Source organism: Macaca fascicularis, chromosome 10 (assembly GCF_037993035.2).
Source record: "Macaca fascicularis isolate 582-1 chromosome 10, T2T-MFA8v1.1".
Classification (NCBI taxonomy): Eukaryota; Metazoa; Chordata; class Mammalia; order Primates; family Cercopithecidae; genus Macaca; species Macaca fascicularis.
In genome coordinates, this window is record NC_088384.1 from 77,870,702 (window position 1) to 77,894,391 (window position 23,690).

General features: G+C 39.1%; 1 protein-coding gene across 44 annotated transcripts in view; it reads right to left on the bottom strand.

Annotated features, from left to right (window-relative positions):
- Positions 1–23,690, bottom strand: part of PLCB4 (phospholipase C beta 4) — a 409,930-nt gene that overhangs the window by 23,795 nt on the left and 362,445 nt on the right. For all 44 annotated transcript variants that reach the window (XM_074004800.1, XM_074004802.1, XM_074004805.1 and 41 more), the window contains 5 exons: positions 21,077–21,165; positions 19,560–19,710; positions 13,030–13,079; positions 12,807–12,872; positions 3,567–3,682 (listed from right to left, as the gene is read on the bottom strand). In XM_074004800.1, the coding sequence (XP_073860901.1) occupies positions 3,567–3,682; positions 12,807–12,872; positions 13,030–13,079; positions 19,560–19,710; positions 21,077–21,165 (472 nt within the window). The remainder of the gene's footprint in view (positions 1–3,566; positions 3,683–12,806; positions 12,873–13,029; positions 13,080–19,559; positions 19,711–21,076; positions 21,166–23,690) is intronic.

A 23,690-nucleotide genomic window follows, 5' to 3' on the forward strand; every position in this document is an offset into this window, starting at 1 on the left:
GCCAGATTTTTGTCTTTTAAACATGCCAGTGAAGGAGAAAATAGCAATCCTTGGCACCATAGGGCAATTTTTGCTTCTTATTCTATTGTGAGTAGGAAATATATGCTAGGCGAGTGCCCAGCAACTATTACTGCTTATTTCAGTGATTATGTCTTCCTTTTGGAATATTCACGTTGCTGCTGAAACAAGAACAGGTCCTGAGCTTCGTCTTTAGCATGTATACTCCAGGTTATTATAGCTCAAGTCAGAATGCTTCATTATAATATAATTCTGAGTTCCTCTAAGAGAATCATTACTCTAAAAATGCAAGGTCTCGCATCAAATCTAGCACTTCTCAATGGCTGGCACTGAGCAAGTTTCTTCCCTCTTCTGTTATTCAGTGAGTTTGCAGCACTGCCGAAACATTCCCATGACTTAATTCTAGACCAATCTTTCACAGTAAATGCAATGAGAGATTTTATTCAACAGTCTCATCTGTGGGCATAAGGGTATGCACTTGTAATATTTATTTAAAAATCACGATTTTATTTTCCCCTTTCTAGTCCATCAACCTTCTTTATATTCGGGCTATGCAAAATAATTTCCATAATTTAGAATTTTCCCAACTTTAGCTTGTCTTTCCTTGTCCCCCCATTCATCTTTTTGCCATCACCTTAAAGATCCTTGAGTGGAAAGCATATGAGAGGTAGTCATTAGCCAAAGCTGGAAGCACTTGAATAAAGCTTCCCTTTCCCAGGTCAATCGTTCCTTTCAGCTGAGTAGGTAAGAGTAAGGGAAAACCCTTCATTTGTTTCAAAAATAGATCCTGCATGAGAAAGCTCCAAGGACTGTCACAGTTTCCCCTTTCACTAACTTTTTAGCAACTCAGTTGCAGTTAAAAGTCCAGGGAGGCTGGGTGCAGTGGCTCACGCTTGTAATCCCAGCACTTTGGGAGACCAAGGTAGGTCGATCACTTAAGGTCAGGAGTTCAAGACCAGCCTGGCCAACATGGTGAAACCCCGTTTCTATTAAAAATACAAAAAATTAGCTGGGCGTGGTGGCATGTGCCTGTAGTCTCAGCTACTCAAGAAGCTGAGGCAGGACAATTGCTTGAACCTGGGATGTGGAGGTTGCATTGAGCCAAGATTGTGCTACAGCACTTCAGCCTGGGCGACATAGCAAGACCAAGTCCAGGCAATCTTGATACCACGGTCAATATTAATGATGAGAAACTCTCCTCAGATATGGCTTCCAGAAGAAAGTATCTGATGTCTGATTGTCTGATTTTGAAGTACCTTTTAATGTATTGCTAAGATTCTGCTGTTTAGAGTACTTGGAAATGCTCTGTGTGGAGAGCCTGGTAGGAGTGCTGCATTTGACAGCACAGGCTCAGGAAGAAATCTACGGGTTAGACTTTCCCAGTCTCACCTACATTTAGGATAAAACAGGGCTTTATTTGTTGAGAGACCTCCAAGAGGACTCAATAGCCTGTTCTGGGGGTTAAGTGTCACACCAGGAACATTTCTATTAACCATCAAGTTTATAATAAATTACATTTTGATCCCACATTATCTTTGACAGTAAAAACAATCATGAGGTAAAGATATATTTTATCAGTTTTTTTTTATTTCTAAAGGTAGCACTCATGATTGATTAAATCCAAAAATTGTAATACTACTTTTAGCAAAGAAATTTACTCTATGGTGCTTGGGTCTGAAATCTCCTTAATAAAGATTTTTGGTTTGGTTAAGCCAAAACTGAGTTTCTAAATACACTGATCCACAAAAATGCGTGAAACATTTTTTGAAAAGGTACCTTGTAAATACAAATAACCTTATTCTTGGAGAGTACTATAAAGTTGTCAACAATTTGCTCCTTGGTATTAGAGTCTATGTCACCATCACTTTCAATATTATAGCCTAAAATGTCATTAAATATGAAAAATTAATTTACAAAAAGAAATAGGCCAAAGCTGATGTGGTTACAATCTAGAAGAATCACAGCTCCTCAAAACGTACTGCAATCACTACCAATATTGCCACATGAGCTCTGAGGTGGGTGACTCACTCACTTAAAATATAGATCAAAATGTTTTCTAAGCAACAGGCACATTTCTGCCTCAATGATACACAGTGAAACCTGGGGGGAAAACAAAAGGCAGATGATACATATAACAGATGCTCAATAATCAGTGCTTGATTTGTATTTTTCTGAAAAATACAACTTTAATAAAAATGAAGGCACCTCTCAAATAGTGAGGCCTGAGTCCAGGGCAGGCATTTTAGTTACCCACCATTTACTCCTCAAGCAAATTACATTGGTTTCATGTCATGAACTTAGATCTTGGGATCTGAAATTTCAGCAATATGAACCAATGTCCAAGAAAATTATAACCACCATAATCTGTTCTGTTTTCAGACCTTAATTTTCTGGGTATATCTTGAGTGACTGTTAAAAGAAAAAATAGAAAACAAAAACCAAACACCAAAAAACCCAAGTACGAAAAAGAAATCTCATTCTCCTTTTCTCTCATGCCAAAGGTTGTGGAAAACTAGAAGACATCAGCAGGGATTGAAGGAAAGAGATAAAAAACAGAGAGAACCCATGGGGAAGGTCAAAAGGAGGAAAAATAATTTCTCAGATAAATAGAATGTATGCATGGTCTCACGGAATTTTCCCCAAAGTATTTATAAAGGGAAAAAAGTAACCTGAGAGTGCAGAAACCTGTCAGATACCACCTTAATCACGTCATCCAGGTTAACATCATCAATAATGGGACATATCAGTGTCACCCCCCCACCCCCCAATATCATAGACTGAGAAGGAAGCAGCATCGCTTCCGTGGTGCGCTTGCCACAAATGCATAACCTCACTCTCATCATGAGAAATGTCAGACAAATCCAAAAGGAGAGACATTCTACAAAACAACTGACCAGCACTCTTCAAAAGTGAAAGTCACAAAAGACAGGGAGAGATTAAGGAATTATCATATACTGAGATGACAACTAAATGCTATGTGCAATTTTGGAGGCGATCCCAGCGTGGAAAACAAGCGCTTGTGGAAAAACTGGCAAAATGTGAAAAATCACTGTGGCTTGGTTGATGGTATTGCACCACTGTTAGTTTCCTGGTTTGATAACTGTACTATGATTATGTGAGATGTTAACATTTAGGGAAAATGAATTAAGGGTATAAGGGAACTCTCTGTACTATTTTGGCAACTTTTCTGTAAATTTAAAATTAGTTCAAAATTAAAAAGGACAATCAATTCTCAGAATAAAGAGGTATTTTTTTCAATTATTTGAGGCTAAGCTTTCTTTCTCATATTAGAACTAATTATGATGAATTAAAAGATTTCAGAATCTCTGCTGAGAACCTTCCCCAAACCAGAAGCTACATCCACTCATTAACCTGTTATGATGTTAGAGCTTTAAAATGAATGAGTTTCTTACTTTCCATGGATAATTTTTAATGATGAAAATCAAGTCAACACTAAGTTCTTCCTTGACCTAAACAGCAGCAAAACTGTGGGAAAAGACAAAATATAAACATAGAGAAAGTCTTCAGAAGGAAATAAACAGTATTACCCCTTCTTCTTCATTGCCTTCTCTAGGATTTTCTCATGAGTCGACTTCTCTTTGTCATACTGTGCCACAATTTTGTCAACTTGCGTGCAGTGTAACTTCTGCATGGTACTGTGCTCCTGAACAAAAAGGATTTGCAGTTACGAACTGGACTCTTAGCATGGCTCACACCACATAGGGCTGGCATAACTTTCCAGCTTCCCTAGAGTCTTCATTTAGAAAGTCAAGGAGTAACCAAATCTGAGAACAGTGCAGATTCCAGATCTCCCATTCAACACCAGTTTTTTTGTCCAAGGGCATTCCCAACATGGGAGTCTCTAGCCTCAGTCTAGTGAACACGCCGAATTCAAACGCACCCCTGCTCAGCAGTGGGTAGTGCCAATCATCTCGAAGTCCTTTCTTCTACACATACACATCTCTGTAGTATTTCCACCCATTCATCTCTGTTCTGCTGTTTGAGGCATGTAATTAGCCTACTGCCCCTTCCACACATTAGTCCTCAAACATGCAAGTTCAGCCACCATATTTCTTCTCTTGTATATGCTAAATGTAACTATTCATCATGTGACATGGTTTCTAAACATCTGCACATTTTGGAGCTCTTGGATGCCATCATTATATAACGAGAGTCATCACTGTATTTGTCACCAGAAGCTGAATTTGAATCTACATCACTTAATATTTTCACTGGCTTACTTATCTAGATGCAGTTTATGAGGATGAAGTGTTCAGGACTATGGTCTTCTGTTTTACAGAAATTTAAAATATTTTCCCATCTGCTTCACATAATCATTGAAATTGGGGCTGCAATGCTTTGGAAAGTAGGTATTTCAATATAAACATTATTTCTTCCTGGACAATGAAAAAGGCATTTGGCTACAGCCAATGACTTATATGAAATCAGATTTCTTTAGCTGCTCAGCCTCCCAAGCACAGAGGAAATCAGTATGATCAGAAAGTTCCAACTCTAAATGATACTTGATGTTATAGCCTAATCTTACTCTTGAGAACGAGAGAAATGGGATGCTATTCATGACTGGAATGGGTGTACCTGTTGTTCTGGTTATATAACCCCTCTCACAGTCACATTTCCTTTCACTTATTGAAAAAAATGAGTGACTTAATTTAAAAGCAAATTAATTTTCTTTCTAAGGTAGGCTTGACTTTATGCAAATCTAATTCATGAACTTCTTTTAAAGGTTTCATAACATATAAATGGGGAAGGAATTTTTAAGTCTTTACCAAGACTTCCTTAATTTCCCAGCTGTTAAGTGAATTAACACAGGACGTGACATACAATTCATTTATATACAAATTCTTTAGAAATGCATTCATGCACAAGGCCTCAGCATTCTTGTCTTTAGAAGAAGGAGTGGAGAAGGGTGATGCTGGATAGGAAGATTCCCAACATAGGAACTAACAGTGGGGACAAAGGCTAGGTGGACTTGCTGTGATCTGGGCTTACAGTAACAATGTCTTGCTTAATTTGTTATTGGAATGCCCCATAAATCTAGCCATATTACCAATGTGTGTGCAGCTTTGTCCAATAAACACATTTCAGCCAGAGCTTCTGCAATGTGGCACTGGGTTAAGGACATGCGTTCTTCAGTCCTGGGGCGAGTCACTTACCTTTCCAGAGTATGCTCATCTTTATAATTGGGATAGTGACACTTACTTCATAGGGTTGTTAGGATTAAAAGTAAATCTAATGTAAATCACATTTTAAATGTGTGTTACAGCTTATTCCAAACACAGTGACATACAAACCTATCTATACTATTCAATACCCATGATAACATACAGAGTGTGACTTGAGATAGGGATATCAATCAGACTAATGAAATCAATAAATCTTTCCTCCACACTTGATCTACTGCTCCAGGAATAGAGGAACATGTTGATGTATCCCTGAATGTATTTAACTACTCTTGTAATACCTTGGTACCTACTAAAATGCCCTCCTCCTAGTCTTCTTTCTAAGATTTAGAAGTCATTATGGTTGACTAACACATGTGTTAATTTTTCCTGGGCAAAAAAACAACTAAATAAATAAGGGGCTTTCTGCAAGTCTCAAAATATATCAGAAGTGCCACAGTCCTATATTATCTTGTAAATATCATTGAAAGGAGGGTGAAGACTATTTCTTTAAATATTTTAGTGCAGAACAGGACAAGTGGAGACTTTGAGGCTTGGAAATAAATTGACACAGATCTTATCCTAAGAAAATATGTCGGTGAACCTTATTAATCCAATTAGATATGAGGAATGGGACTGTTTGTACCACAAAGTTGTTTATGATAGATTCAACTCTATGTAATATGCCCTACAAGGGCAGGGCAGGTCTTTTCTCTTTAACAGTACATGGCACAAAGCTTGGTACAAAGTAGATGCTCAGTAAGTATTTATTGCATGAGTAAAAAGTCAGCATGGGAAAAATAGCAAGAGGACTTAGACTGTGGTCTCAGCTCAGCCAATAATTAACCAACTGCCCTTGTGTAATACATATAAATCTTCCCAGGCCTCAATGTCTTTATTAGAAAACTAAGTTAGGGCTGGACGCAGTAGCCCATGCCTACAATCCCAGCACTTTGGGAGGCTGAGACGGGTAGATCACCTGAGGTCAGGAGTTCAAGACTAGCCTGGCCAAGGTGGCGAAAACCCATCTCTACTAAAAATACAAAAATTAGCTGGGCATGGTGGTACACACCTATAATCCCAGCTACTCTGGAGGCTGAGGGACGAGAAACACTTGAACTCGGGAGGCAGAGGTTGCAGTGAGCTGAGATCATGCCATTGCATTTCAGCCTGGGTGACAGAGCAAGACTCCATCTCAAAAAAAACAAAAAAGAAAAGAAAAGAAAACTGAGTTAGGTACCTTTGCCTAACCTAATCCATGAGTTGCTTATGAGGTGCAAGGTTACCCAACGTATGCAGAAATAATTTGAAAAACTGAAAGCATATTGAATGAAAGTGATTACAATTAATGTCAGTAACAGGAAAGCTGGTACTGAAAAATTGTCTCTGTTTCTCTTTTTACTCAAAACTCCATTCCTGTGTGGTAGGCAGTGATTGCTGAAGTGTTCCAGGATAACTTGATTCCCAGACACTACTTCTCCTTTCAGAAAGAAATGGGGATCCTAATTACTGATTTCCATGTGACTCCGGTCAAGTCTCAGCTTCTTGTGCTATAAAATGAAGAAGGCATGAAATGATCTCTAAGTCCATCTTAGCTTAGAAAAAAAAAAAAGTCCATTATTGATTTTATTCTTTTGGTCCTTAGTTAAATCATGAAAAACTATGGAAGAGACATACATTTGTCATTCATTCAAGCCAAGAGTACCAAAATCAAATGTGTTGACTTAAAGTCAATCTTAACTGGGACATTTTGGGGAAAAAACACGTACAGCATTTAGAAGAATTCGTGTATGTTTCTTATCCAAGTTAAGAGTAAATTCAGCTTCTTCTGGGAAAAACTGCCACTGCAATTCATTCTTGTGACTGATGTGACTATGAGCGTGAATGATCGCACCACAGAGGGTGCTGAAAAATTGGAGTAAATCATGTTTGCTCAACATGTAACTCTGAGATTACCAATAGGTGGACTCTGCGGGCAACCGCTGTGTCTCTGCCCCTTTCCACTGCAAAACCAAGTTATAGGTCTGGTTCTAAGGTCTGACCATGAATTAAAATTGATGAGTTTAACAACAGTGTTGGTGCTGTCATCTAAATTGCTTGCATAGCAAAGAGAAAATTTTCCATCAGTAGTTTTACTAAAAATGCCAGAGTTTAGTTAGGCTTCTCAGGCATTTCATTTGACTCATTTAATGTTGATGCTACAAACTGGTGGCCTAAGGACCGTATTCAGCCTGCAGATGCAGTTTTTAGTTTTGGGGGTTTTTTTGTTTGTTTTTTTGTTTTTGCCTACGCGGTTTCAAAAAGAGGTTGAATTAGAGGCTGATAATAAAAGATCAGGAAATTCAGATAAGCTTTCTGATTTTTTGACTCTCCTCTAAGAGAACACGACTGGCCCATCTACTCTCCAGGCACCAATGGTGGTAGCTCAGTCTGACTTGTCCTGTGGATAGAGATGAGTAATCCCAGCTTTTGTGGAGTCAACACCTGGCCAACTTCCCTCAGCTACTTCCTGCTTGGTCCCCATAGGCATTTGAATTGTAATTCCACTTCTAACATGTTATGGAGATATATATCCAACTTTGGGTTTTACATTTTTGGCTCTAAGAAATTGACCTCATTGGACAATTGAAAAGCATGCCTGTCTCTTAATGAAAGTAACTGCAGCTCTGGATCCCAATGAGTCATGTGCTGGGGGAGGATTATTATTAATTAATTCTCCTTTTTCTGTGTCTCATATAATAGACACTTGAAAAACCATTACCCTAGTTTCCATTTCGAATTGAAGTGGTTCTAGAAAGTAAGAGACAAGTAGAAGTCTGATTGCCAGTATACTCAGAGGGTCAAAGGCAGTTGACTATTGCCATTTTCCAAAAATAGGCATTTTAGTGAGCATTGTTATATCCATTTGGGGTGCAAATGGTCATTTCCCCCATCTTTTCTTCTCAATATCCTAACAGCAAATCACACACCTAATTGCAAATGGCAGAACTTCACATTCACACCACTGTTCCTTTTCTATCTGGTAGCTAACCTGCAAGTTTGGAAATAAGCTGGCCTTGGGACCATACATTTATTTCTTAAACTGCTGAAATTTAGTTCATAGATTCTCTGCTTCCCTTTAAGTCTAAAAATTAGAATTATTTATCTAGGCCAATCTTTTGGCTTCCCTGGGCCACACTGGAAATAGAATTGTCTTGGGCCACACGTAAAACACTGACACTAACGATAGCCAATGAGCCAAAAAAAAAAAAAAAAAAAAAAAAAAAAAAAAAAAAAAGGTCTATGCATAAATATTACAACGTTTTAAGAAAGTTTACAAATTTGTGTTGGGCTGCATTCAAAGCCACCCTAAGCTGCATGTGGCCTGGGGGCTGCAGGTTGGACAAGCTTGATCTAGGCTAATATGTAAGAGCTGAGATCTCCCTATAGTCGCTGGATATAGACTAAATACTAGTCCCTGTTCTTAGCTACCAAGTGCTGTTTGGGCCAGGGGCACAGTAGTAGGGAGAGTGCAGCCCAGGCCATATTTCTTCTTCAGCAGGTCATTTTATGACATAAGGTTTTGGGGTGGTAAGCCTTAGCTCCATGTTGGGTGGCTGAAAACTGTTATAAAAGAGCTGAAGATGTCCTTTCACAGAAAAGATGGGGGAATTAATTCTCACTATTATGTGGCAAGAGGGTAAAACCTCTGTTTCTTTAGGGAGGCTTGATAAGCGTCTTTGCAGGCAATTAGTGGGGTTTCTACTAAGGGGTCAAGAGAAAGTAAAAAGTGCTATATAATATTCCTAAAAAAACAGTCCTCAAAATTTAGCATGCAGAGGAGAGGAGTTTATTTAAATCGTATTTCCTATACTCTTTTCTTAGGGATGATAGCTAAGTGTCAGGTAGGCACTAGAATACATATTTTTTGTAAAGCCTCCAGCTCTTGGCCCAATGACCTTATGTTGAAAAACCAGTCCTGAAGGAACCCAAGACATCTGTGCCCTGATAGGTTCATGATTGCTCTTAAAAACCTGTTACTGAGACCATAAAGAAAAAGATGTGTGAAGAGAAGAAAAATTAGAGTGAGAAACATCAGAGGCAGCTGAGTATAGTGGTTACAAGTCTGAGTTCTCAAGTCAGGCTGAATTTGGTTCAAATCCTGACTCTACCACTTAAAAACTAGGTGATTTAATGAAGTTATGTTTTTTTAAGTACTAATAAGCTAATCTGTTGAATGGCTGGCAGACTATAAAAATGGCCACAGTTATTTCCCTTTCTGTATCCAATCCCACTTCTGATGTAACTTTGAGACCTGTCAAAAGGTAGAGTCCTCATAAGGCCAGACTTAGGACCTACTTTGGCCAAAAAATGAGGTGGAAGTGATGGTGTGTCAGTTCTGAGCTGGGGCCACAAGAAACCATGCGTGATCTGCTTGGTCTCTCGGGACCCCAGTCATGTGAACAAGCCTGGACTAGCCTGCTGGAAGACAGGAGACCACATAAAGCAGAGAGGAAGTGGTTTAGTAGAGGCTGTCCTAAATCAGCCAGTCCCCCATCTGCCAACCAAACTGGTAGTAACAGCAGGTTCATGAGTGAATCCAGCTGAGACCAGAAGAACCATCCAGCTAAACCCAGCTCCAACTGCTGATGCACAAAATTGTGAGCCAAATTGTTTTAAGTCACTTGTTTTAAGTCACTACAGTTTAGGGTGGTTTGTTACCCTGCAAAAGCTAACCGATACAAAACTCATATACTCATATAATTATAGTACTCCTTTATATAACTGTTATGAGAATACCTAAGAATATGTGCTTAAGCAAGTATCAATATGTATAAGCTAGTATTGCCACTTTAAAAGTGCTGACTGACAGAAAAATCAGTGTTAGGATAAACACGTCATATGGAGATCAAGCATGAAGTATGTCCAATGGTAATAGATTCACCACATTGTGCCCCTCTCTTTAACCAGCTTTTCAGTTTTCAGTTTTAAAGACATGTTTTTCTTTTGTTTGCTTTTTTGTTTTGTTTTGTTTTGCTTTGTTTTGTTTTTGAGACAGAGTCTTGCTCTTGTCACCCAGGCTGGAGTGCAGTGGTGCAATCTCGGCTCACTGCAACCTCCGCCTCCCGGGTTCAAGTGATTCTCCTGCCTCAGCCTCCCAAGTAACTGGGATTACAGGCACCCGCCACCACGCCTGGCTAATTTTTGTATTTTTAGTAGAGACAGGGTTTTGCCATGTTGGCCAGGCTGGTCTCGAACTCCTGACCTTGGGTGAGATCTGCTTGCCTTGGCCTCCCAAAGTGCTGGGATTACAGGCATGAGCCACCATGTCTGGCCTAAAGACATGTTAACAGAGCTGGCATCAGTATATATTAGGCAAGTAAATATTCATTATATTCTTCATCTTAGAAGTTAGCTTAGGCAGGGCCTGATGGCTCCAGGGAGTAAATAGACAACTCCGATGTAGGTTGTAGGTTAAGTTCTAAAAACTGAGGAGCATCCTTTCTTAGTCACAGTCCTGATAATCAGCAATGTATCAACTCTGTCCAAAGTTGATAGTGATTTTCCATAATGTCCCAGGTGATATCACTGCATTTGACCCAGTGAGGGAACTTGTCCACTTAGTGAAGCATCCCATATCCTACACAGGAGAATGGTGCAAGAGTATGGATTCTGGACTCTTGATTTTGGTTCAAATATCAGCTCTGCTGCTTCCTAACTCTGGGACATCAGATAACTTCACTAATTCCTAATTCCCTCACATGTAAATAGAGACTCACATAGAATTTACCTTATAGGGTAGAGAGTGTTAAATGAGACAATGCATGTAAAGTGCTGAGTACAGCATCTGAAAATTACTGAGCATGCAGGAATTCTAGTTGCTATTATTACCACCCATCACAGCATATTTTCTGGCCATGCCTCAAGAAAATATTAAATGAAGCCAAAATCTCTGTTTCCAACTAGCCCAAAGGCCACTGAGGTGTCTGCTCAATAAAAGCGATCCAATTTAAATGCAAGAAAAATCTGTTAGATAGTGCTGCAGCATACGGGCACCCACTCTATTCCTAATAATTGAAGTCATTTAAGGTGCTTTCTTTCTTATTTCTCATTCTTACTCTTTTTCTGTTGACTTTCCATAGTTCAGCCTGTTGTCAATAACCAACAACACTGAAGAAGTCCCTACTTTAAATTGTTCTGTCTCCAATAACCCCATTGAGCAATGTAAGGAATTTCACTGAATGGAATTATTTATGAAACTTAGAAACAAACAGTCTTTGAAGTGAAGTGACTGTATCAGCAAATCCATTGAGCCAGCAGTTCAATAATACAGGGAACATTACTAGGATAAGAGTAGGCCCAACTTCTCAAAGGAGCACAAACTCTTAAAGAAATGACAGGTTTCCAGACAATGTTCTCGGCATCTCAATATGTGGAATGATTAAAAGGTACATTACTCAACCCAAGTTCTGAAAGACATGCCTTGGTTTGAGGCTTGGATCAGAGAATAAAGAAGTAGGACTGCAAGATTAGTTTAAAAGAACTCAGAAGTTCTTTCAAATTAATAAATTATAAATTAAGTTTCTCTTGCTTTGAATAGAAGAGGACAGACATTATTCTACCAGCAGCAGCTGGTTATTATATGTCTTTAGGAAGGAAAGAGGTACTACCTTTTCCTTCTTTACCTGTGAGGGAGTCTGGAAGTGATGATGTTTGAGTGGCGTGAAGTTTTTCAACCCACAGGATAATTCCTGGGGCCACCTCCTGCTGTTGTCTTATAACTTGCAACTAGCTCTTATAATTTTTCATAATCATTGTCAAAAAAGACCACTTCTTATGGGTAAAAAGCAAGAATAAATCTATTTCAGAAGTAGGCTGGCAACTGGGCAAGGTTTACATAAGGGAGAAAAAGTGACAAGTGTTCTCTCTCTAGGTGCTATGAGTGGGAGGTTGAGAGATTGCTAGCATCTCCCTCCATGCACCACTGTGTATAGCAAACTATGTGACAGTGACCTGGCAATTTAGGTAACTAGTGGCTAGAATTGTGAGCTGCTTTTCAATATTTTATATAGTCATGTTATTCGTGAACTAATTTTTTTTTCTTTTTTTTAGATGGAGTCTCACTCTGTCACCTACGCTAGAGTGCAATGGCACGATCTCAGCTCACTGCAACGTCTGCCTTCCGGGTTAAAGCAATTATCCTGCCTCAGCCTCCTGAGTAGCTGGGATTACAGGGGCATGCCACCACGCCCAGCTAATTTTTGTATTTTTAGTAGAGACAGGATTTTACCATGTTGGTCAGGGTGGTCTCGAACTCCTGACTTCGTGATCCACTCGCATTGGCCTCCCAAAGTGCTGGGATTACAGGCATGAGCCACTGCGCCTGGCCTAGTGAAATAATTTTTAAATGGAAGAAGCTTTGCTATGCATTTGAAAGAATTGTTAGAAATGCAGACTACAAACCAGTGACAAGCACTCCCAAACAGATTCTATTTTTTAATTTCATTGTTGACCAGTTAGAATGAGTTATTGCCGTTAAATGGTCTGGTATCAGCTTCAAAGTAGTGTTTTTGGCTACAAATGATTCATCCATACATAACACAAAATAGCAGCTTTAAAACACTGTACCTTTGCATGTTTCTTCTTTAAAGAATTTAGCTCTTTCTGCTGTTTCTTTAAATGCTTCAAGTAAGCCTTTGGGAGAAAAATAGAATCAAAAATAGTTTTTTTTTTTTTTTTTTTTTTTTTTTTTTGTAATCACAATGATTACACTTGGTGAGAAACAAAAATATATCGGTGTCACCAATATGTGTAATACAAGAGTGCTTGCAGAATAGTCAAGCAATTTTACCTTCATCTGCTTTAAATCTTCTATCCTTACTTGAGGGATAAGTTCAATACCTAAACAACAACAAAAAAATTAAGTCACTATGTATACTAAAAACTAGAGAGAATAACTGATAATATAGAATTGACATATTGAAATCTCATCGGAAGACTTTGAAGCAGCTTTACACGTGATGAATATAAACATCTTAAGTTCCTATTACAAAGCAATTAACTGGACAATTGAAATGTTGCATGTCTTAACTTAGGTCAGGTTTCCTACAAGCAGAGCCTAAGAAGGGGATTCATGTGCATGTGATTGATTGAGGGCAGAATCTCAGGAGAAACCCCTAAGGGAATGAAGGAAGTGGAGCGGGGCAGAGGAAGAAGGTAGGGTGTGTTTCTAGTTGAAATACAACCTCAGTCTGATCCTACAGGGAGCTCTTCAGTACAAATGGCACCCAAGAGTCGTTCCACCTTGGCGAAAAGAGGCTGGGCTTTTGTAACCCTGGATCAATCAGCTGAGAGCTATAGAGGTTTCACAAAACCTTTCAGGCAAGGGAACTCTCATGGTCCCAGGGCAATTCTCTGGAGAAGGGCAGTGAAATGTCCAATCAGCCAAAATTCACAGGAGCTGGGAGATGGGATAGTGAACCCATAAAGGGAAGCTGATTAGGCACCAAAGCATCTATTATCCTTACTCTTACCTTTGTATTTCAAGGCATATCATACCAGTCAACTAATTCCCAACTCTATTCTCAATTCAGTCATCATGACAGAATAAAACATTTTTTTCTGGCTTCTCCCTTTTACCAAATTCAATCTTAGCATTTAAGCAATGTGCTATTGAGCATAGCAATGCCTTAAACATACAGGAACTAATAAAATCAAGCCAGTGTATAACAGGAGGCTATCAGGAGGAGCTAGGGTAATACACTAAGTCATCCTACCATCTGAGTGATGCTAACCTAGGTGTTGTCATAGCAACAACATTTGTAGCCAGATCCTCAAACAGTTTGTTTGACTGCAGATTTTCATCTTAGGCAAACAAAATGAATGTGCACTCTGTGCTATAATTGATTTCCATTAGAATCCCAAAGGCTAGGTATGATATATTTAAGAGAGATAGGCATCAAGTCCCAGGCTCTTGTTTTTCCCTTTTATTCATTTTGAGATGTGCACATTCAATGACAGGGTGGTCAGGCCGCAGAAGGAAAGTTTTGGCTGAGGGAAATCAGCCTTGTGATCTGTAACATTTTATGATCAGGGTGTGAAGGGTCCATGGGGGCTCTCTACTGATCTCCTAAGTCGGCTTTCACAAGCTGTCTCCCCAGTGACTGAGGCAGAGTAAGGCAAGAGAGTGACTCCTGGCACACAAAGAGCTCCCTGTCTTTAGGCCTCAGCTCGCTCGTCTGTAAAAATGAACATACAGGATTTGGGGAGTATGCAAGGTTCTCTAGAGATCTAGCAGATTCTACGAGTTTGACCCAGTCTGATGAAACTTACTCTCTCTCTCTCAATTTTTATTTTATTTTTTGTTCTTGTTTCAGCTAAGTCTTGGTTAAAAGAAACCTACAAAAACATAAACTTCCCTCAATTACCTGGTTTTGTGTTTTGGGGGAAAGACACAATTTGTAAAAATTTTGGTTCCCATAAGTGATTTAGTTAGAAAAAAACACACACTCTACAGAAGAGGACAGTTTCATCTGCGTGCCAAGAACAGGCTTCCTCATAGAGCTTTGCATGATAATGGGAATGTTCCATGCGTGGGTCTGCCCAACTGACAGCCTCTAGCCCCCTGTGGCTCTTGAGCACCTGAAATGTGGCTAGTGTGAACGAGGAACTCAAGGTCTAACTTTTAAGTCAATTGTTAAAGAAATTCAAATAGCCCCATGTGGTTAGTGGTAGCCCCATGTGGTTAGTGGCTACCATATAGGACCGTGCAGGTCTACAGGCTTCCCTGGTATGAAAGTAGGTTAGGCAGCATATTTGGGGCTCCAAAGGTTTTGGCTAATTGAAGTTTCACCACATAAAATTTTTGTTCATATCAGCATAGTTCCTTAACAATAACTTGTTTTCTCTTAATCGCTAATCTGGAAATTAGGAGCTGGGCTTTCTTAATCCTTTGTTCTTAAAATCAGAAGCAAAAATAAAGTCGTGTTGGTGCAGTCGTTGCCGTTTGGCTGAATGTCTAAGAAAAACAGTTTGGAATTTCATACCTCCCCACCTTTATAGATGTCTGTAGCAAATGCTGTCTGCTCCAGCCACACACCCTCTCTACATCAGCTCTTCTAGTTCACTTCCAATTGCCAGCGTCTGAATGTCAAGAATTTATCCCTTCCACGGGAACCCTCAAGAAAAGGCTGACTGGAGTCAGGGTATACATTCCCCAGCTCCCTCTTCCCTCTAAGAGGAGACCTCTGAGAAGTACGTCCAATACCAGCCCCCAGAGTTTCTCCAGGACATTAAGTTCCAGGTGCCTCCTGGCAACTGGCTTTAAAACATTCTAATTACTGACTGCCTTCCCTCCCTGGTGTCACTTCTTCACACCTCTATCCGCATCCACTGCATGCCAGAATAAACTACTTGCACTGGAAGCCTTCTCTCACAGTCTGCTTTGGGGTGACTCAAATTAAGACAGTTTTCTGGAAAGAAATGGAAGCTTGCTTTCTCAAATGACATCTCTTCCCCCAAAGGCTTTACTCCACACCCCACCCCACCCCAATCCATGGAGAGGTGTGGTAAAAACACCTACAAACTTCTCTCTTGTACTTCCATGCCATTCTCCTAAAAGCTATCATACAAAAGAACAGACCTCTCACTTACACCAGGCTCTGCTGAGCCTAGCTACCTCCACGTGTGTCCTTCTAGGTCACACACTGCCCTGCCCCATGAACTTCAGTATCTGACTTGTGGTTTTCCTATGCAGGCACTCCCAGACATCCAACACAGTGATTCAATATGCATGAGAAGAATATGCTGGGTGACTTTCCTTTCTATTTCCATGATGCCTTCCATTCTAGAAATCTTCATCTCCACTTTACCTCACCTCCCACTGACAGTTGTAAATGGGATGTTAACACTGCTTGAAACTGCCCCTCCTCCAAGACATGTACTTAGAGGTACCTCTTTCTGACTGCAATCTCTATCCTGCCAACTTCACTCACTCCCTTACACCTACCAAGCAAGCTTTTTACTTTCATCTTGTTTCTGGTTCCCTTTAACCTTTTCCTTTCCTAGCAAAGTCTCTCTCCTCTAGTATCTACCCGCCGGAACATTAACCTATAAATTATGATCAGGGTGGCAGACTGAGTGCAAAAATGGCCAAAAAATTCCACCCCTCCCTGTTTCCACACCTACTTTACATGTGACTTTGGAACTCCTCCCATCAAGATGTGGAATCTGTTTCCCCAACTCTTGAATCTGGGCTGGGCCATGTGACTTGCTTGGGATGATGGAATGTAGTGGAAAGGATGTCATGCCAGTTCTAAGTCTAGGACTCATCAAGGAACCTGACATACAGATGGTCCCCAACTTACAGTGGTTCAACTTTGCAATGATGCAAAAGTGATATGCATTCAGTAGAAAGTATATGTTGAACTGTGAATTTTGATCTTTTCCTAAGCTAGAGATATGCACTGGGGCTGCAGCAAGCCTCAGCTCTCAGTCAGCTGTATACTCTACAGTGTACTGCACTTAATAAGTTACATGAAATATTTAACTTTATTATAAAATAGGCTTTGTGTTAGATGATTTTGCCCAACTGTAGACTAATGTAGGTGTTCTGAGCACATTTTAAATAGGCTAGACTAAGCTAAGTTATGATGTTCAGTAGCTTAGGTATTAAACACATTTTTGACTTAACGATATGTTCAGCTTATGAGGATGTAACTCTGTCATAAGTCGAGGAGCATCTGTACTTTCACCTCCATTTTAGAACATTACAACTGCCATGTGAACAAGCCCAGGCTAAGCTGATGAAAGATGAGAGTTCACAAGGAAGACAGCCCACTTGTCCCAGCCAATGACACCTTACCTGAACCCCAAACATTTGAATAAGCATAGCTAAGATTAGCTGAGTCACTGATACCAATCCACCCGTTACCAGAAAAGCCACCCAGACAACCTCATGAGCTATAATACATGCTTACTTTATTTAAATTCTGACTTTTGCAGTTGCTTGTTACACACAATAGCCCACTGTTACAATGTCATAACTTAATGCTCTTCAATCTTTTGGTCCCAGACCATACACATTATGATAATTTCAGGCTTGCAATTTCCTAAGCTGTACTTTGTCCATAGTTGTTGCTGAGTTTCTGGGCACTGCTGAAGAAGTAATGAGATCAAGCTACATCAACTTAATACACACCACCAACCCTCACCAGGGTCCTGTGTGCTATGTGGCAGACCTCCTCCTTATTTCTTGTGGATCGTTCTATTCCAGACAGTGGCAACTCCAAAGCTTTTCTATACTGTTGTTTTTCAGTTCCACCTCTACCTTTCTCAGCAGAGAGCAGTCACCTAACCAACTTCTTAGATCAGATAGAATCTATCTATGTTATACTACAAAAATGACCACTATTTATTTCCCCTCTAATCAAGAGGTAGAGTCTACTTCTTTACCCCTTGAATATTGGTTCACTTTGTGACCTGCTATGGCCAATGATATACCAGCAGAGGCTGGAAAAGGGCTGCTCTTTAAACTCAGGGAATACCATACGAATAAGCCTGCTCAGGCTTCAGGATGATGTGAAACAACTTGCCAAATGACAGAGGTGTGCATAAGGTCATCCCACATCTACCTTCCAGTCAACCTATCAGCTGATCACAGGTGCATAACAAAACACAGAGATTAGCCAAGCCAGTTTAGATCAACCAACCCAGTGAAACATGATCTCAATAAATGGTGGTTGTCTTAAGCTACTAAAATTTGAGGTCATTTGTTATGCAGCGTAAGCTGACTGATACACCATCTGTCAGAATTCTTCCTGTCTATCCTGAAGCTTCTATTCACTCATCATTCTTCTTGGTTCAGACAGAACATATCTCTTCCTTCCTTATCCAGCTGAATTTCACCCTTTTTGTTGATTCAGATCTTCCTTATGGTCTTTTTTTACCATGTACTCTCTTTTGCATTTTCCTTGTTTTCCCTTATTAGTTCCTACCAACATGCTACTGTCCTCCAGAACAACCACCTTATGTCTTAAATTATGTCTCACATTTTTCTAACTGTGTTTATGCCGTCATCATCCAATCATTGCTGGTTCAACAATAATTTTGTAGTCTTCACTTCTCTGGACTTATCTACAGCATCTTTTCAAAACTAATTCTTCTTAGAACATAGACCTCTCTTTTTTCTTTTTTCCCATTCATTCTGCCTTCTAAGTACACTTATTCTGTTTCTCTATCTCTCCTTCTTCTTCTCTACCTGGCATAGATTTGTTAATTGCATATTTCTGCCCAAATGTATCAGCAACAGCTTGACCTCAGTGATATACTGAACCAAAATCATCTTCTTTACCAAAAGCAGCTCCTCCTCCTAACTCCTCTACTTCTCTCAATGGTACCATCTATCTCTGGGATTTGTCCGTGAAGTCTGAGTTACCACAAAGCCCCTTTCTCCCTAAGGCCCATATCCAAGCTGCCAACTTACTTCTATTCTTCCTTCCTTTTGATAATTTCCAACTTAATCCAGACTTCCTTGTCCCTATCATTCATTAAACAGCCCTTTACTTCCCAAGAAAATAGATTACTATATCTTAACTAGGCATGGTTCCAGGGACACACTGATAATGAGGTGTGGTCTCACCTGCAATAACCTCATTCTCTGGTTGTTAATACTCTATCAACACAATGTGATAGGTGTGTTATAACAGAAGCAGGAGTGTCATAATTCTTACCTGGCCCTTAGCATGCCCACTTTCAATGAATTCTTCTGCCAAGACTATAATTTTCTTAAAACACTCCTTTGACTCATTTCCCAAGACCTTCTCAGGGTGACCCCAGAATTCTTTCCAGAACGGGAAAGATGAACTCCTTGCCACTCCCTATCAGCAATCTCCCTGCCCCCTTTCCCTCCAATATGGAATGGGCACCACCCAATCAAGGGATGTCTGACCAATTAGAATGGAAACCAATTAAAATAACCAGCACAGTTGTTTCCCTACCCACTGGCTGATGACACCTCTTAACGATCTTTCTTTTCATCCACAGGTAAACACATGGAATTGGCCTTCAAATGCTCATTTGATAATTTTACAAACAAATAATCATGGGTGCTAAACATCTACTTATGGGGGGAAATTATCAGTATGAGAATTTAGAAATGTCCAATAGTGATAACTCTGTTGGTTTATGAGCCCACTGCCTGTCCAGATAAGTACCTATGGGAGGGTCTGGAAGAGAGTGGGGATGAATTAGTTAACATCACTGTGTAAAAGGTTCTTTCCCACAAAGAACTTCGAATTTATATATTTCCTAAAGTAATAGATATTGTACCCTGTGTAATTAAGGTGGGTGCAGAAGAAAAGGAGCCCAATGGCTCTCTCTCACCTTTTTTGGCTTCCACACCAGAGGCCAGGGCAGCTGTGGTGGTTGGTCTGAGCTCAGAGCTACTCTGAGGGGTCACGTTTGCTTTGGTGGTATTGGCCTTTCCTTTCTTGTCATTTTTGGAAGTGTCACTGGGCACATCAGCTATGTCACTCTAGAACAGAAACATTTCCATTGACCCAAACGAATGTCACTCAAGGTCAAATATCTTGTACATTCTTTATTTTACTGAATCCCGTAAACTTCTACTATACCCTTCCTAGACTTCTACTCTCTTAAAGGCAAAGGATCCAGCCAAGGAAAGAAGATCCAACTTATTAACAAGCAGAGAATATTTTCTCTTTTTCTAGCTATTGGAGAGATGCTACATCCATTCCAAACTGAGGAGTTTGGTAAAGAGAACATTTAAAAACAAAGAAACAACCCACATGTGCACTGGAACGGGAGAAGGTTGGGATGCAAGGCTGGCAAACAGTGAAAAATCAGTAATAAATGCCATTTTGACTTGGCATGGTAGCTCACGCCAGTAATTTCAATGCTTTGGCAGGTCAAGGTGGGAGGACTGCTTGAGGCCAAGACTTTGACACCAACCTAGGCTACAGAGTGAGACCCTGTTTTGATAAAAAAAAGTAAAAAAAATTAGCCAGGCACAGTGGCACGCATCTGTAGTCCCAACTACTCAGGAGGCTGAGGTAGAGGGATGGCTTGAACCCAGGAGTTTAAGTTCATAGTGAGCTATGATCACACTACTGCACTCTAACCTGGGCAACACAGTGAGATCCTATCTGTTAAAAAATAAATAACTAAAAATAGAAAGCAATTATCATTAATTCACTAAACTGGGATAACTGGTATTTTAATGTATCACAGAAATGTCCTGTACAGTACAGTTTGAATATTCCTTATCTAAAATGCTTGAGATCAGAAATGTTTTGGATATCAGATTTTGGAACATTTGCATATATATAATGAGGTATCTTGGGGAAGGGACCCAAGTCTAAACAGAAAATTCATTAATGTTTTATATACATCTTATACACAGCCTGAAGGTAATTTTATACAATATTTTTAGTAATTTTGTTCATGAAAGAAAGTTTATGCACAGTGAACCTTCAAAAAACAAAGGTATGACTATCTCATGACAGCACTCAAAAAGTTTTGAATTTTAGAACATTTCAGATGTTGGATTTTCTGATTAGAAATGCTCCACCTACATTTTAAACTTTCCTAAAAGCATAACAAAATGTTTTTCATTTTCTTTCTCATGGGGAAGGGGTCCCCAGATGTGAGTTAAGCCACTGATGATGAAGTGGATTTTTCTGATGGTAGTCACATTTTATTAAACATGCCACACTTTTGTAGAAAGTCAACTATTGTTGAATTGATGAGCTCAGTTTTAAAATTGCTAATTCATTACTCCTTAAATTTGCTAATTCATTACTTTATCTTGCTTTTGTAAACACTGTTTGATAATCAAACTCCCACAACTTGGCCATCTTTAATCAACCATTTCTACTTACAGTTTCAATGCCCATAGCTCTCATTTGGTCTGCTCTCTTTTCTGTAATTGAGAGAAATTTCTTTGGATCTGATAAAGCATCCACAATATCTAGGGAAAAAGAAAAAAACCCAATGAGCTGTTAATTCTCTGTTTTACTGAAAATATTCAAGAAAACTCTGTTTAATAAACTACAATCCTGGATACCTGTTGTGCTTTCTGTTAACAATCTTTTCCTAGGACATAAGACACACTGAGGAAGGCACAGCTAGTTGCAGAAAACAAGAAAGGAGTAAAAGCAAGGGCCAAAGACCAGATGATGTTTTTATTGTCTCTTTTTTCCCTTTAGTTTTTCCCTATATGAAAGAGGCAAGAGTGTTAGGACAAACCGAGTGAAGTGTGTGGGTTCTTGACTGTTTTTTCACTTGTGTGTGATTTTCAGCAAGTTGATTAATGTCCCCAGCCTCAGTTTCTTTATCTGGAAATTAGGGTGGATACCACCTGCCCTGCAGAATAATCATGATAATTCAATGAGATGATGAACATAAAAAGTACCTGAGGCAGGTAGGTCTTATTTTTTGATACAGAAGGATAATACATATTCAAAGTCAATTTTGGTTCCATGGTAGACAAAATGAAATCTTTCTCTAGTGTTTTCTCAGGTATAACCTGAACTTAAAAGACAGTAGAATTTCATATTTTATATTAATGTCATTTGAAGATTTCAAAGTACTTTCAGAGTTGCATATAATTGTGTACAATTTACTCTTACTATAGAAGACAAAATTATTCTTGTTAACTTGAAACCCTCCATAATTTATGCATTTTAAATACTGTGTAAGTTTATAAAATTTTCCCTAACAGAATCATCTTCCTAATTACAATCTTAGGATAACTCTTAAGATAACATTCTCAGTACTTAGGGCACATAATTCTCTCGGTTTCAATTTTTTTTCTTTTCCTTTTTATAACAGAAAATAACATTTGCACATGGTTGGCCAGAGGCAGTGGCTCACGCCTGTAATCCCAGTACTTTGGGAGGGTGAGACGGTTGGATCACCTGAGGTCAGGAGTTCAAGACCAGCCTGGGCAACATGGTGAAACCCTGTCTCTACTAAAAATACAAAAATTAGCCGGGCTTGGTGGTACATGCCTGTAATTTCAGCTACTTGGGAAGCTGAGGCAGGAGAATCACTTGAACCCAGGAGGCGGAGGTTGCAGTGAGCAGAGATCGTGCCATTGCATTCCAGGCTGGGTGACAGAGTGAGACTCCATCTCAGAAAAATAAATAAATAAATAAATAAATAAAATAACATCGGCACGTGGTAAACATTCAAATATATAAAATGAAAAGTGAAAACTTTCTTTCCTGCTAATCCTATGCCCAGAAGGTAACTATTATTATCCATTTCTTATATCCATTCAGACATTTTTAAAAACTCCAAATGGGTTCATAGTTTTCTGCACCATTTTTTAATGTCAGATATCTTGGGAAACAATCTCATATTGGCAATATAGCTCTAATACATTATTTATAAGGGCTGCTTAAACTTTCCATTCTCTGAATGGTGATAATTTCTTATAATTAATTATAATATTAAGATAATTTCTTATAACAATTTCCAGTTGCCTATTGGTAGACAGCTTGTCCTTTCAGTTCTTTGCTATTAAAGTATCATTGTAGTGAATGTCTTTGAACATTCATTATAGGGAATGCCTTTGAACATTTCATAGCATACCTCCACATATATTTATAGAATAGATTCTTAGAAGTTAGAATGATGGGTAAGGGTATTTGTCCTATGGTAGTTATTGCCAAATTGCACTCCACCAAAATTGCATCAGTTGATTCTCCCAGCAGTGGCATGTGAGAAGGTCTGTTTTTATCACCCATGATCCCAAAGAACTCTTTGCCTCTCAACAACAGCCGTGGAAAAATTAGCTCTTAAATCTTGCTCAGGAAAAAAAAAAATCACAGACAACAATTTTTGGCAAGTTACTATTCTAGGAATTTATTTATCTATTTTAAACTCTTTGTTATAAAACATTTCAAGTATACACAAAAGTGGAGAGAAAAGTACAATAACCACTCATATATTTATGATGACAACCCAACAATTATAAACATTTGTTTGCCACATTTCCTTTATATTCCTTTCATTTTTTTCTCTTTCTTCTCTGTTGAAATATATTAAGGTGAATTACATATATCAGAACATTTAATTCCTAATAACTTGTCTCTGCAGCTCTAAATTTAATTTGGAGCCAACCATCCCAATGCTGTATCCAACAAAATTGGCATAATTCTTTACTATGATATAATACACAGTCCATCTTAATATTTCCCCTATTTATAGTTACATTGTTTGAATCAAGGTACCAAATTTCATACTATGTCTCTGATAATTATGGTTCTTAAGTCAATTTTAATCTACAGCAATCCCTCTTGACATCTTTCGTTGTCAAGAAAAGGGTACTTCTATGAGGTGCTGTGACTTTATATGCATCGCATTGAGGGATATAAAGGCTGGTTGTCCCACTTGTGGTGATGCTAAGATCCTTAAGTAGGTTCAGGAGGTGGCAGCTCGATCTCTGCATCATACTGCTGCTATCTCTCTCCACAACCATTCGGTGAA